The 13612-nt window shown below is 36.9% G+C and overlaps 1 protein-coding gene and 1 pseudogene across 1 annotated transcript in view; both read right to left on the bottom strand.

Moving 5' to 3' along the window:
• Positions 1–2068: 2068 nt before the first annotated feature.
• LOC141844800 (putative LRR receptor-like serine/threonine-protein kinase At1g56140) lies at positions 2069–10809 on the bottom strand (annotated as a pseudogene).
• Positions 10810–13199: 2390 nt separating this feature from the next.
• The window catches only part of LOC141844799 (uncharacterized), a 48761-nt gene continuing 48348 nt past the window's right edge, over positions 13200–13612 (bottom strand). The window contains 1 exon segment of the mRNA XM_074732795.1: positions 13200–13599. Coding sequence (XP_074588896.1) covers positions 13207–13599 — 393 coding nt within the window. The 3' untranslated portion in view covers positions 13200–13206.

Genomic DNA, 13612 nt, shown 5'->3' with positions numbered 1-13612 from the left:
CGGGAAATAGAATATTTATGTTCCCCTTGTTTGGATGGGATGGAAAGTTCATTAACTTAATATGTGTTATCTTTTTGGGAGAAAAGGAAGGGGAATGAAGATTAAATATATAAAGTTATAAAAATATCCTCACTTCTTAAAAAAGATAATATATGTAGAGGACGGATGGAAAATTATAAAATTCTGTCAATATTGCATATAAAAGTTGGGATATATAAGGTCTTAAAATAGACAACGCATGCTTGTTGGATAAGTCTCTATCATTAGAGGAGAAGAAGAAGAAGAGTAGGGTTATTGTCTCTATCCTCTTGAGTCTTGTCCTCAAAAAGATTTGCGGTGAGGGTCAACGCCAACGTCGTGGAGTGCGAGTGGTTAGACACTGGATGGTGACGGTGTGTGTTGTGTGAGTAGCGATAACACAAAGATGAGATATCTAAACAGATGAGTTAATTTGAGAATTAATATTTTAAATAGGGATAAAATTGAAATAAAATATTTTTGAGTTTCCCTTCCCCTTCCTTATACCCCAAATCAGAGTGTAAGAAATTCTAACAATTCATGAGCATGGAAGGGTAAAACTTACCCTTCTCTCCCCTTCCCCTTTTTAACTCACTCCATCCCAAATAAGAGTTAAAATTTTCCTTCCCTTTATTTACCCTCCCCTCCCCTCCCCTCACCTCCTCTGAAACAAAGTGTTAAAAGGCTGAAAAACATCATATCTCAGTTCCACTAGTTTTTTGTCATACCTGACATTGCATTTCGGCACCATTTCGAAGAAGGTAACAACCACCAAAATATAGAATTACGAAGGTTATTTCTAACTAAATTGGAAGGAGTTTCTAAAGCTTTAGATCTAGACAAACTTAGAATGTTAGAATTTCAAACTTTTGCTAGATCAATATAAGCACAATTCAGTTCTGTTGTAAGACAGTTTGTTTCAGCATTTAGTTTCCTAAGTAATTCCTTCTGCTAGATACAAAAATTCTTAGACATAATAAGCAACATCCAATCTCTCTAATGCAAAAGCACAAAGCAATGCTCTACTATTGCATAACATCATTTTATTGCATAGTACAGGTTTGCAGTAATGGTGAGGAGCATTTGGAATGGAATTGTGGATTACAACTTTGAAACTCAATGTGATAGCTTAACTTGAGGAACTTGCACTGTTGTTTCTCAAGGAAAAACATGCTTATGATTTCAGTGGCCGAAATGAGGTATTAGATCATTAAGTGTCCTGGTAAAAACAATGCTCAACTTATTAAAGTACTTTTTTCAGTATAGTCTTCAATGACAAAAATACACATATGCTTAGATCTTTCTAATTTTGTGAGGTTCATAGGGTAGTTCAAAGTTGTAGTTTTTAGATGGAGGATGTGAATCTTAGATTCTCTGCTTTCTAAACAAGAGCAAAAAAAAAAGTCAGAACGAAAAAAAGATAGTTAAGTTAAGAATTATAGTCTTTAATACAAATTTGAATTTTGATTACCTCACAATAATTTATTTTATGGAATTCAATTTGTCATTTGGCTCTATTTTCTTGTATTAATTGTAGATTTTATTGTTCTCTATCAGAATAGAACAGAATTTGTTGAATTTCTATCCCTTTTTTGTCAATCTCAGCCAAAATAGTTATTGACAGTCATGTTTTTGTTCAAACAAAAAAAAGTATTTTCTTGTATTAAAATGCCAAGATGGTAGCATTTTATGCATCTGCAACACTAATAAACTCCAATACTCTTTGCTTGGCTTGCTTAACCAGCTAATAAAGGCAAAAGACAAGTAAAGAGTAAACTATAATGGTCTATTATTAAGAAATATATTTCTAGATTTACTCCAAATTTGGAGTAAACTCCAATACTCCAAATTATTAAGAATAAACTCCACTGAAAGCATCTATTTTATTTAGCAAACATGATATCACAAACAATCTTTACAGAATTCAGATGTTTCTTAGCAAATATTCAGACACAAACTAACTACTGATGGCAATGGCTAAAGTCTCATGGCACTCACATTACCAAACTCTTAGATAGTACATAAACTTCCCTGGAAACGAAGAATCAGATCATCCCTCAATGCCAGTGTTTGCAGACAATTGTGGGGTCAAAGGCTGGCTTTCGGAGTCAACCGGTGAGTTTGCATTAGATGTGAAACTAAATTCACTGTTTGCAGATCTTTGGGTTGAAGGACCAAAGTAGTTGGCAGTGAAACTGCTGGTTCCATCCGTGAATTGCCAATCAGTCAAGTAACTAGGCTTCGAGGTGACCTCTGCTACTTCAGTATCCCCTACTAGCATGGCCACAACCCTTGACATTGGTGGCCGATGCAAAGGTGATGCTTGGGTGCAAAGAAGAGCTATTCCAATGACCCGATGGACCTCTATCTCATTGAATGTTGGTAGCTCTGGATCAGCAATTTCTAGTTCCCGCTTATCGTCATGAAGATTCCAAGCCTGAGATATTTAGAAGAATTAAGAGTTTGTAATGATGCACTCTAAGAGGGTCTATCAGCATACCCATCCTAGAAGATAAACCTTGTCCTTCTCAAGGGTTTGGTCAGAGTTAGGCCTTCCGCTGAGTATCTCCAAGCTAGCACTCCGTATGCAAAGACATCAGCTTTCTCGGTTAGATGCCCTCTCATAGTACTCTGGTGCTAGATATCCACTGAAATAATAACACAACATAGAGGTTAACAAAAAGATGTTTCTAATGACAACATATTCTATAGAAAAACACTCAAAAAGGAGAAAGGAAAGTGGCAATTCTTACATTGTACCAGCAACCCTTGTGTTAATGTGAGTCATCTTGTCATCATAGAGCTTGGCCAAACCAAAGTCTGAGATTTTTGGGTTGAGATCAGCATCAAGTAGGATATTACTAGCCTTCACATTCTCATGCACGATACGCACTCTTGACTCCTCGTGAAGGTAGGCTATACTTCTTGCTATACCAAGCAATATCTCAAAGCGTTTTGGCCAATCAAGATGCAAACTGCTTTTCCCTGCAATCCATGAATGTTCAAAGAAATTAAAGCTTGTTCCATGTGAGAGTTGTGGGTTGTATTAAAATCTAAAGCTTTATCATTGAGCTGCAAATTCCATGATCATTTTCTAATTTCTATCCCCTGAAGTTTAAGAATTGTAAAACTTGTGAATGTTTGATAGCATTCGAAGTCTTAACCAGTTGCTTCATGTAAGTTTGATAACTGGAGCAATGCACAGTATAATATATTGAATGCCTTTTGCTTAGTATACCAAAAATTGCTTGGTCTAGACTCTTGTTCTCCAAGTACTCATAAACCAAAATCCTCTTGTCTTCCTCAACACAGCAGCCATACAACTTCACAAGATTTCGATGCTGCACTGCAGATATAGTTGCAATCTCGGTCAAGAACTGCCCCTTTTCCTTGATGAGATGTTGCTGCAAGTAGCTTGACAGCAATTGTTCTTCCATCTTGAAGTTTTCCCTGCATGATAGAGTATTTGTTTCAATCAAATATCTTTTTGGCATTGCCTCAGTTTCATCAAGATGATTTAGCAGAAAGGACACTGATGAAAAACTAATGTCCCCAACAAATAAAGTAGACATTTTGAAAACAGAGTTCAGGTTCCGAATAGTAAATCCAAAACAAATAACCTTAAACACCGGGCCGAACCCTCCTTCCCCCAATATGTTAGAGGAACTGAAGTCTTCAGTTGCATTCCTTAGTTCAGCATAACTGAAGGTGAAAGGCTTCACATCTAGTCCTGTCAATACTGAAAGCACAAAAGAGTTGGATCAATCAATTAACTAAAACAAGGTGATCCATGGCAGCAGACTTGCAAGCAGCTATTACCTTCTTTCTTCCCTTAACCTTCTTTGTCTTTGTCTCAAGAAAATAATTCCACATATAGCCAACAAGCCTAAAACTGCAACTCCAACTGAAAACACCCACAATCAAACCTGCACGATTTTTCTTTGAACTTGGAAGTCTATTTGATACGCTAGGATCGAAGTCTGCATAGTAACATTAACATGTCAGGAGTTGCTGAAAAGAAAGAAAAACTAGCCAAATTGTGCAAGTTACTACCGGGAGATACACTTATAGCTGAAATCAATGGGCCATAATATCCTTGTGTTGGCTGACAGCAGGTGCCCTTGCCAGCCCAAAAGAAATGGATTTCGAGGAAATTATCTGATACTGAAACTGTGAACTCCCTAGATAGAGCTACTAGGGATCTGCCACCAGCCAGCTTTCTTATATCGAAAGTCTCTCTCTTTTAGATCATTCTATAACATAATTTATAAACAGGAGAAGATTAAGTCTAGTGCTCCCTTATGCAAATTACAGTGCTTAAATATTTCTGAAGTCATGGCATGATAGACAGGAAAGTGCAAAATAAAAAACTCATTAAGTAAAATGAAATTTTATTAAACTGACAATCTTTCATCTTAGTTAGGAAGTAAGATAACGAAATGATAAACTTAAAATAGGTTCATTGCTCCGGCCCTTCATACGATTAATCCCACATGGGCTACGTGAGCTCCAAGTAGTTTACCGGACAAAGGACAAATTAATAAGTCTAGCATTCCCGGCCCACCAAGCGAAACCTGTGGTTTCTTGGTCACGACCAGCTAAAGTTAAAGTTCCATTAAAGAGCCTTTCCACGTGGCTCCTCAGGGAATATAAGGTTTTAATGAGGCTGATCCTGAGCCGCCATCCAAGCACCGCGTCGTTATCACTCGCCCCATGAACGACTCTAGCTTGGGGAGAAAGTACGTGAGCACTTCGGCAGCAGCTCCTTCCTCTGTGAATGGTTAGAATGGATTAGTTGTAGCCCCGAACCCGTGGTTTATCTGAGCTTTCAATAGTAGTTGAATGGAAAGAGAGAAAGGAACGAGTGAAAACGACGTAAAGAGTTGAAGCCCTCAGTTCATTATATTATAATAAGAATAAGCCATGTTAGCTGCAGCATATGTTTAAGGGAAAGAGTCCTTCTGTTGTCATATGTTTAAGGGAAAGAGTCCTTCTGTTGTTAAGTTCCTTCTGTTCATATGAGTATAAAGAATCACGTCGCTATCGCAGCAAGAGTAGTTCATTCCTGGCCATTCACTCCACGTCTAGCCGTCGCCACCTTCGCTCGTCCCTCTCGCTTATCGCTCGAGCACTTGTTGTCCCTTCCTTTAGTCCCACGTCGCTTCGCTCGTTCCTCTTAGTCGTTCCCTCCTGTTGTAGCTCTTTTCCGGTCTCCTCTGATTGAATAGGAGCTCCCCAGGCACCACTTGGAAAGGAGAAGGATAGAAGGCCCGTAGTTAGCTCTTAAGCCGGTAATTATTATTCTTATAATATAAGATAAGTAGATAAGTATAAGTACGCTACTGGGACGGGAAAACACCAAAACCAAACAGATGCTTAGGCAGGCGTAGCACTAAGATCAATATCTGGTATTCGTTCATGGGACTCTGACTTCTGAAAGGGACGAGACCATAGGGGAGAGGAAAGAAAGTAGTTCATCATGAGACCAAAGAGGAAAGAGTGAATCCGGGAGTTAGGATTTGATCCCGACGGACACGAAGTTAAATGGAATCAGGTCTTTGACGATAAGGATCTCTACCATTCTTATTATATAATGAATCGGGACGAAGAGAGTGACGTGATGATACAACTATTGATAGGGACATAGGGCTCGACTATTAAGGAGAGGAGCGAGTGATATGATAACGACGGCCGAACGAAAGCAGCGACGTGGGAGAGGGAAAAATCTTATTCTTTGACTTTACCTGCAAAACTAGAAAGCCTGTTTTAGTTTTCGGACTCAGGAGAGGAACGAGTGAAACGACGTGTGACTAATGGATGGAACGAGAGATGAGAGTTCATTCAAAGAGTTCATGGCTATCCGTATTTCAGCTGCAGTCGTTCATTTAATTCCGACCCTCCTTTCCACGTCGCTGCTTCCCTCTCTCTCTCTCCTTCTATTCATCAGTCTTCGCCCTAGTCGTGCCCGCAAAAGTAGTAGTTCCTAAAATATAGTAAATTGTATAAATTGCGTAATTTACTATATTTTTGGGGAGATATCTCCTTTATATTTATTTTAGGCTTAGTCGTAAATAGCCCCAAAGGCTATTTATATGCCTCTGCGTAGCAGAGGTACTTATCTTATATTATATACAGTTAGTCTACGCCTTTGGGGCTATTTATCTCCTTTAGTCGTAAATAGCCTTTGGGGCTATTTATCTCCTCTGCTACGCATAGGAGTGAAATTGCATAGCAGAGGAGTTAAATTGCTACAATTGCTACGCAATTTAACTCCCCAAAATATAGTAAATGTAGCAATTTATATTCAACCCTGTATATATATTGGGAAAGATCTGCCCTTTATATATTCAGTCGAAATATGGAATTTACTATATTTTAGGGCGGCCTCAAAATCACATCAATCATATACTAATCATCAGAATCTGATTGTATCATCATTACTGTCCAGGGCTCGAGCGTATGCGATAGAGATGTGCTCGACCGGGCTTAGTTTCCGTTGCTGCTCAAGTTATTGGGAATGGTATACTGAGATAGCATGTTCAGATCGTCATCTTGCATCTTAGGAATTGAGAAGACCACGTTATTGAATGAAAGTAGATCGAGCCTTACTATAATATAAGTTCCAATAGAGCAAGGCAATGAGTGGACCAAGGTCCCCCCTTGCCGGTAAACGGCTGCCTAAGATGCTTTCTTGAAAGCTCGAAAGTACACTCAAGTTGCAGATGCTATTAGCTTGACACATGCTACTCGAACTGATAGAGGGTGACCATCAAGAAGGAAGGGAGGAGTAATCATTCAAGATGATTCTATTCTTTATACCAGTCAGATGACTATTCAGATATTCACATTATTTGACTATATACCTGTAGTTAAGTAAATGAAATTATATAAGAGTACGAACTCACGAGCTGAAAAGGAAAGAGAGCGATTCTGAACTGGAGCCTAACAGTATAGTTTCCATTCTCAAGACCAAGACCATAGTATCTCAATGAGGATGGAGACAACCTTGCAGTTTGAAACAATTCCGGGTCTAGAGTATTCTCAAATTGAGATTGGCTATTTGTTGTGTAAGCAGGAGTAGGTGAGTCCATAAAGCGGCCAACATTGCTAACACCCCATCTGGTTGTATCAGTCACAAAGTATGATGCAGTTGTGAGATTTGCATCATCAACCTCATACAAAGTGTTATCAGAAGCACTTATTGCTCTACTGCCACCACATTTAATCGCAAAGGATGAATCTGAAGTGAAAGATTAAGATTAGGTGAGATGTAGAAATATTTTATCAGCTTCTTTGGAACATTAAGATTGAATAACTTCGCACAGATTGGAAGACCACGATAGCATGGAAAAGTGCGCTGGAGACAGTTTAGCCCTGAAGGCAAGTTGCTGCACAACAAACAATGGCAGAATGCTTAATGCTAAGAGAAAAAGAATCTTTCAGAGAGAGCTAGAGACATGAAACAAAGTGTCTTTATTACCTTCTGTTGGAATCATCAATCACAAAATTGTTTGCCACCAAATTCCTGGACAAAAATCAGCATCCAGCTTTAAGGAAACAGGAAGGAAATGGTGCTTCCTAGTTTGTCGATTATCGATTAGGACAGAAATTGTTAAGGTGATAAAGTCCACACCTAGATATTAGACTTAGACTAGATAAGTTATTGCACAAGATTAATTTGATAATATTTGCTAAAATTAGTGTTGCTATTTTTACGGAACACAACAAATCAATCTTTCAACATACAAGTGTAAGTTTCCTTGGCTAACCCAAGATGGAAAGCTTCCTGATAATTCATTGTATGACAAATCTCTGCAAAGAAACAAAGCAGCATACTTTGTCAGTACCATGTAAAAGAATGGAACTCGAATGAATAGTTTAAAAGAAATGGAAGAATTAAGCCAATTTGCATAAAAACACATAAAGACATGATACATGTTCGTTAGTTCATTGCTCTTTTGCAGAGGTAAGGACCCAGTGAGGCTGTTGTTGCCAAGAAACCTGATAAAAGAAAATTTAAAGAAGTAAGGTGAAACACTTCAAATTTAACCAAATCAGTATCTTGATCTAAATTTTGCAGTTATAATGAAATTTTTTCTCACAGGAAAACAAGTGAACTCAAATTGAAGAGGGATTGAGGAACTTGGCCAGTTATGTTGTTAAAGCTCAAATCTCTGTACAAGCAAATAATGTCAGAAATATAAAACCATTGCACAGGAATAGATGAACCAAAACATTGAAATGGGCTAATTAGTAATAGCTCTGACTTGACTCAAGAATCTTACAACAGTGTTAATGCATTATATTTCTCAAAGCTCAATGGAATTGTATCAGAAATCTTGCAGTTCCTTAGTACCCTATTAAAGAGAAAAATATTAAACCATAAGATGTTATTTTACAAGACAGAAGAGTAAGGTCAATTGTGAAGCAAAAAGTCGTCTAGGATCTTACAAGGTGCTCAGAGATGTCATATTAGCAATGAAGTCCATTGAAGAGCTCCCATTTATGATATCTCCTATTCTCCTGCACCAGCAAATTTACTAGTTTGCTAATGAAACAAAAAAATATATAGCTTGTAAATCTTTATGGACTTGATCCCTTATTGGTGTAGGGGCAAATCCTATTGTTCTACATGAACCATATAATGAACACTCACAAATCAGTCAATTGAGTTTGGCTGGCAAAGCTTGAAGGAATTGGACCCTGAAAGGAGTTGCCTTGGAGCCTCCTGTCATAAGAGTAGAAAATTAACATGTAGACGGCTCTAAATAGTTACAATTAACATGGCTTATCATTATTAAGATTACATTGAAGGTTATGCATGTAGGCATTTTTCCTGAGATACAAATGTCAATGAAAGAAAAATTTAAGCAGAGGAAGAGCATTCTAGAATTATTTACTAAATCTTACAAGCTCGTTAGGTTTGTCCATGTTCCAATGTAATCAGGTATTCTTCCAGTGAAATTATTGTCTGTAGCCCACCTGAAACAATAATTGTGTTGAAAATTGCATTACTGTTTGCAACAGCTATAAATATTTGCATATACCTAAATTGGTCCTTTCAAAAAACTTACATTATCCTCAAACTTCTAAGGTTGGATAGACTTTGCGGTAGCTCACCGCTAAGTCCAGAACTACGCAAGTGCCTACATCTCAACATTCAGAAGAAAGAACAAGTGAGATTGTTGAAGTCTATTGGCAATGGTGGAGAAAAGAAATAATCAAGTTGAAGGTTTAATCAAATCTAACAGTTGTTGTAAGTTTGTGAGATTTCCAAACTCAGAAGGTACTGAACCACTGAAATTATTTGTTGCAAGACTCCTGCAAGAGACATTTCCCTGTGTTGTCAGATATTCTGAAATAGACCAATCAAGACATTTTAAATTCTTTAGAACTAACATATCAGGCAAGATTTAAAAGAAATGCATACAATGAGATGAGTCTTCGAAGGTTGCCAAGCTCCGGTGGTACTTGCCCCGTTAAGGCATTGGTGCCAACACTTCTGTTGGTTACGGGAACGTATTAAATACAAAGATGATGGAAAACAATGTTTAAGGTGCAAAAGAGTCTCACAAGTATTGCATGTCAGTGAAGTTTCCTAGGAATGCCGGCAGAGTTCCTGTCAGGTAATTTTGCGCTAAATTTCTGCAAAAGTAAAGCTCATCTTGTTATTATCACTCTTTATGTCGCTCAGTTTCTTCTCATTACTGTAATGTCAAATTCTTGCCCATGATTTCACAAACTATACATGCTATTTCAAAACGTATCCAAGAAAATAGGACCATCAAGAGATTTTGTAACTGTATCAGAAACATGGCTTGGCTTCAGTAGCCAAAGCTGAATCCATCTACTCTCTATTGCATCTGGCACTGTGATCATGAAACTTAAAGGTCCTATAAAAAGGTTGCTTGGAATTCATTCAATTCAGAAACCATTGAATTATTTGTTTGAAAGTCTGGAGTGTCTGACCAATTTCGAAACAAGAAAATAGTTTCTTACAGATCAAAGAGGTAGGGCAGGTTCTGCAGCTCTTGGGGGAAAGGCCCAACCACAGTATGCGTCGCATAAACCTTCCTGCGAAAGCACAAATTTGCAGAGTTTGTTTGGCTGATTATCCACTCCAACACAAACTTCTCAATCACTTCTATAGAATTGTAAAGAAAGACTGAAACATATGAACGGATTCAGGCAACAAAAAGAACCAAACGAAGACAGCTAGCGCCAAGAAAGATTGCAGTGACGCACAGCTGAGTGATATGGCAGGTGCTGCTGTTGTCGTAAGTGCAGACGCATTTGATTCCTGGGTTGAAATCGCTACTGAGGATGCTGGTCTCATCGATGGCGGCGCCGGTGCATGGGTCGCCACTGAAGTTCCAGGCTGACGATGCTCTCAAACCCCATCTCGCTAGGATCGTGTTCAGTGCCAAAACTACAATCCATTTGGACAAAGTCAAATTTTATCACTAAAAAAACAAAAACAAAATGGTAATAACAACAAAGACAACTGTACGAACGAGCCCAATCCCAAATCGATTTCTTCATATTTCAGAAGCTCAATCAGAGTCACAAACTACAACATCGGCTTCATGATTGCAGATAGAAAGTTTTGCAGGTTTCAAAGAAATAAAAATCACTATTGCAACTCGTGGCAAAATAAGAACTTTTGCATCTGCGCATACCTTCAGCTGGGTCTGTCGTAGCATTTGCTTGTGCTGCGACTCTCCCTTGCAAGAGGAGCAAAGGCAAAGCGAGGATGAAGAAGAACACCAACAAAGCTCTCGGCCAAGCCATCAATTACTGGTGCAAATTGTCAGCTCGATAGCATGAAAGTAATACAGGCAGATATATAAAGTACTAGATTAAAAAAAAAAAATCCTTTTTTTTTTGAAAGATCTTTGAAACTAGCAAAGAAAACATTATCTTTCATATATACGAGTGTGAAGTGAGATTGCAACTTGGAGATGTAACGCAACTGAGGCAGCTTCGTGAAAGATTCGCTGCAATTGTCAACTGAGCTTTAATTTCTTTAGCAGCTACGTGTGCATGCATGGTCAAAGCAAGCTAAGCTGGTGTAGGATTTTTGTTCTTCTTCTTCTTCTTCTTCTTCTTTAATTGAATGGAATTACCTGCAAATTTTCATTATAATGCATAAAATGTAGATACCAGATATTTTTTTAAATTTACTTAGTGAAATCAAATTACTAAATTTTTTTTTTGTGTATTATTGAGAGTGGCAGGTGTTGGGGCTCCACTGCGAGGTGAAATGTCAAGGGTTGGAAAATTTGAAAGGTGCCTGAGTGAGCTGAAGGTCTCGGCAGTGCACAAGTTGGATGGCTATTTCTTTTTAGACATTTCGTTGTCTTGTTGGTGAGGCAGGCAAATATTTAAGCCACCCAAAGAATTATTCAAGCATGAAAGGAGTATTCCGTTGTATTTTTAATAGGGATGTTAATTCAGGTGGATTTGTGTCGGATTGAAATAAAATATTATTAAAAAATTATAATTCAAATTCAATTGAAAATCCTAAAATTGAACCCATATAATCCAATTAATCCGGAAAACTCGAATAATCTAATTTTTTTAACTATTTTTTTTTAATTCTTTATTTTTTTCTCAATATTTTATCATTATCATATTAATATTACATAAAAGAACTTAATTTTTAAAATAAAATTTAATTTAACTCTAAAAAAATCTTTTAAATTTTAAATCTTAATCAATTTGAATTAAACCTGATCTAACATTTAAATTTTTCATTTTTTTTAAAAAAAGTGACTGTGGGTTCTCTTTTTTTTAAAGTTCATTAATTATATTTATGAATCCCATTTGAATTTTAAATTTTTTTGAACAACAATTTATTTCTTTTGAAAGATTATTTCTTTGGAAACAAGAAAACACACTTTGTCTAAATTTCAACTCTTAATTTATTGAAGTGTGTGTCATGTACAGTGAAAAAGTCAAATTTGTAAATAGTTTTAAGATGCGATGCGACACCACTAAAGTTGACTTTTGTTTAGTCAACGGCACTGCAATTGAAAAACAAAAACATGTACGGAAGAAATTGATAAATGCTGGGCATTAGTTCGTAAAACAAAGTTACATAGCTATCAATATGAAAAGAAAGTTTGAAAAAATAAATAAATATTTATTTAGCATTAGTTCTGCTTCTCATTTGCCTTTGTGGGATCACAATGTGAATGAGACGATATGAAAATACATGAGTTCACATCATCTCGACACATTTTTTTTATAAAAAATGCAGAAAATCAATTAAAATTTTATATTTTGGAGGCAACAGTTCTTGTTAAATTTTATGGTTTCATTTACATGGATCCAACTAATGAAAATTGTAAGATAAAGTCATTATTGTGCTTCTTGAATCCATTAGTTAGGTCGCTCTATTTTTTGCCAATTTAAAAATCTATTTAGTCATTTTTAAGTAAAGAATTGTTATTTTTTTTTATTTTAGGCACTTTTAGATTCATGTAAACTAAAATTATTATGTAGTGAAGAGTGAGTAAAATTAGCAAATGACATTTTTATTATGTTCTTGAAGCTTCCATGATGCCGCGGTAGGACATTCAGTCATCATTCGATCTCCAGTTACGACGTATTTGTAGGAATTAAATTCGCAATACTGATGGCCGATGGAAAACTGAGGATTGAGTCAATGCGACTAACTGGTTATCATTTTTTTATTCTAAAGTCATCATATGTTATTAATTATTATACTATTTGAGAACCATGGGGTTCATATAACAATTTTAACTAAAACTATTATATGAATTTAAATTAGTTCAATTTCAAAAATAACACATATGTCACCCTTCTTGAATCACCTAGACTAATATCATACCTTAAATAATTTTAATCGAAGCATATGGTGTGGATGTCCTTTAGTTTGTTGGTAAGTGGTAAAATGATGGAAAATGATCTAACAATCTACGAGCAATCTACTAAAGAAACAATCAAACATATCAGAACTTGGAAGTGGAGAAATTTTAGTTACATGGGCAATCTGATAGTGGATATGCAGTATCTATAGACAAATACAAGTTTCTGTAAAATTGTTATGAAATCTTCGATAAGGTTATTCAACTTACATCTGAATAAATGTATGAATGGAAGACTTAACTGAGTGATGGTGATGCTGGCCAAATCCCTGTGATATTTTATGGTAATCAAAATTCACCTTCCCTCAGTAGTGATATCGCTTTCAATTGATTGCGCAGAAAGTAGTCCTGTTTCCACACTCTCCCCTTTGCTCCAACCACGCGGAGGACTCAGTTGGTTATTCGATCGCCTTTCGCTTGAAGCATTAGCGTCATCGAGTGCAAAGCTGCTAGTGACATCCCTATATTGCCATAGAAGCAGATAAGTTGGCCTTTCAAGGACATCTGGAACTTCCATATCTCCTGCCAACATGCCCACCACCCTTGACATTGTTGGCCGAGAAGATGGTGATGCCTGGGTGCAAAGCAGAGCTACTCCAATAACCCGGTTGACCTCTTCCTCATCAAATGACTCCAGCTTCTCATCCAACATCGCCAATTTGTTATTGTTCTCGAGCAAGTTCCAGACCTAAACAATAAAG

This window comes from Curcuma longa, chromosome 14, assembly GCF_044706935.1.
Source record: "Curcuma longa cultivar G26 ecotype Majalengka, Jawa Barat chromosome 14, ITB_CL_G26_1.1, whole genome shotgun sequence".
NCBI classification, from domain to species: domain Eukaryota; kingdom Viridiplantae; phylum Streptophyta; class Magnoliopsida; order Zingiberales; family Zingiberaceae; genus Curcuma; species Curcuma longa.
Note: the sequence above shows the minus strand (reverse complement) of the source record. Positions and strands in the feature narration are given on the sequence as shown.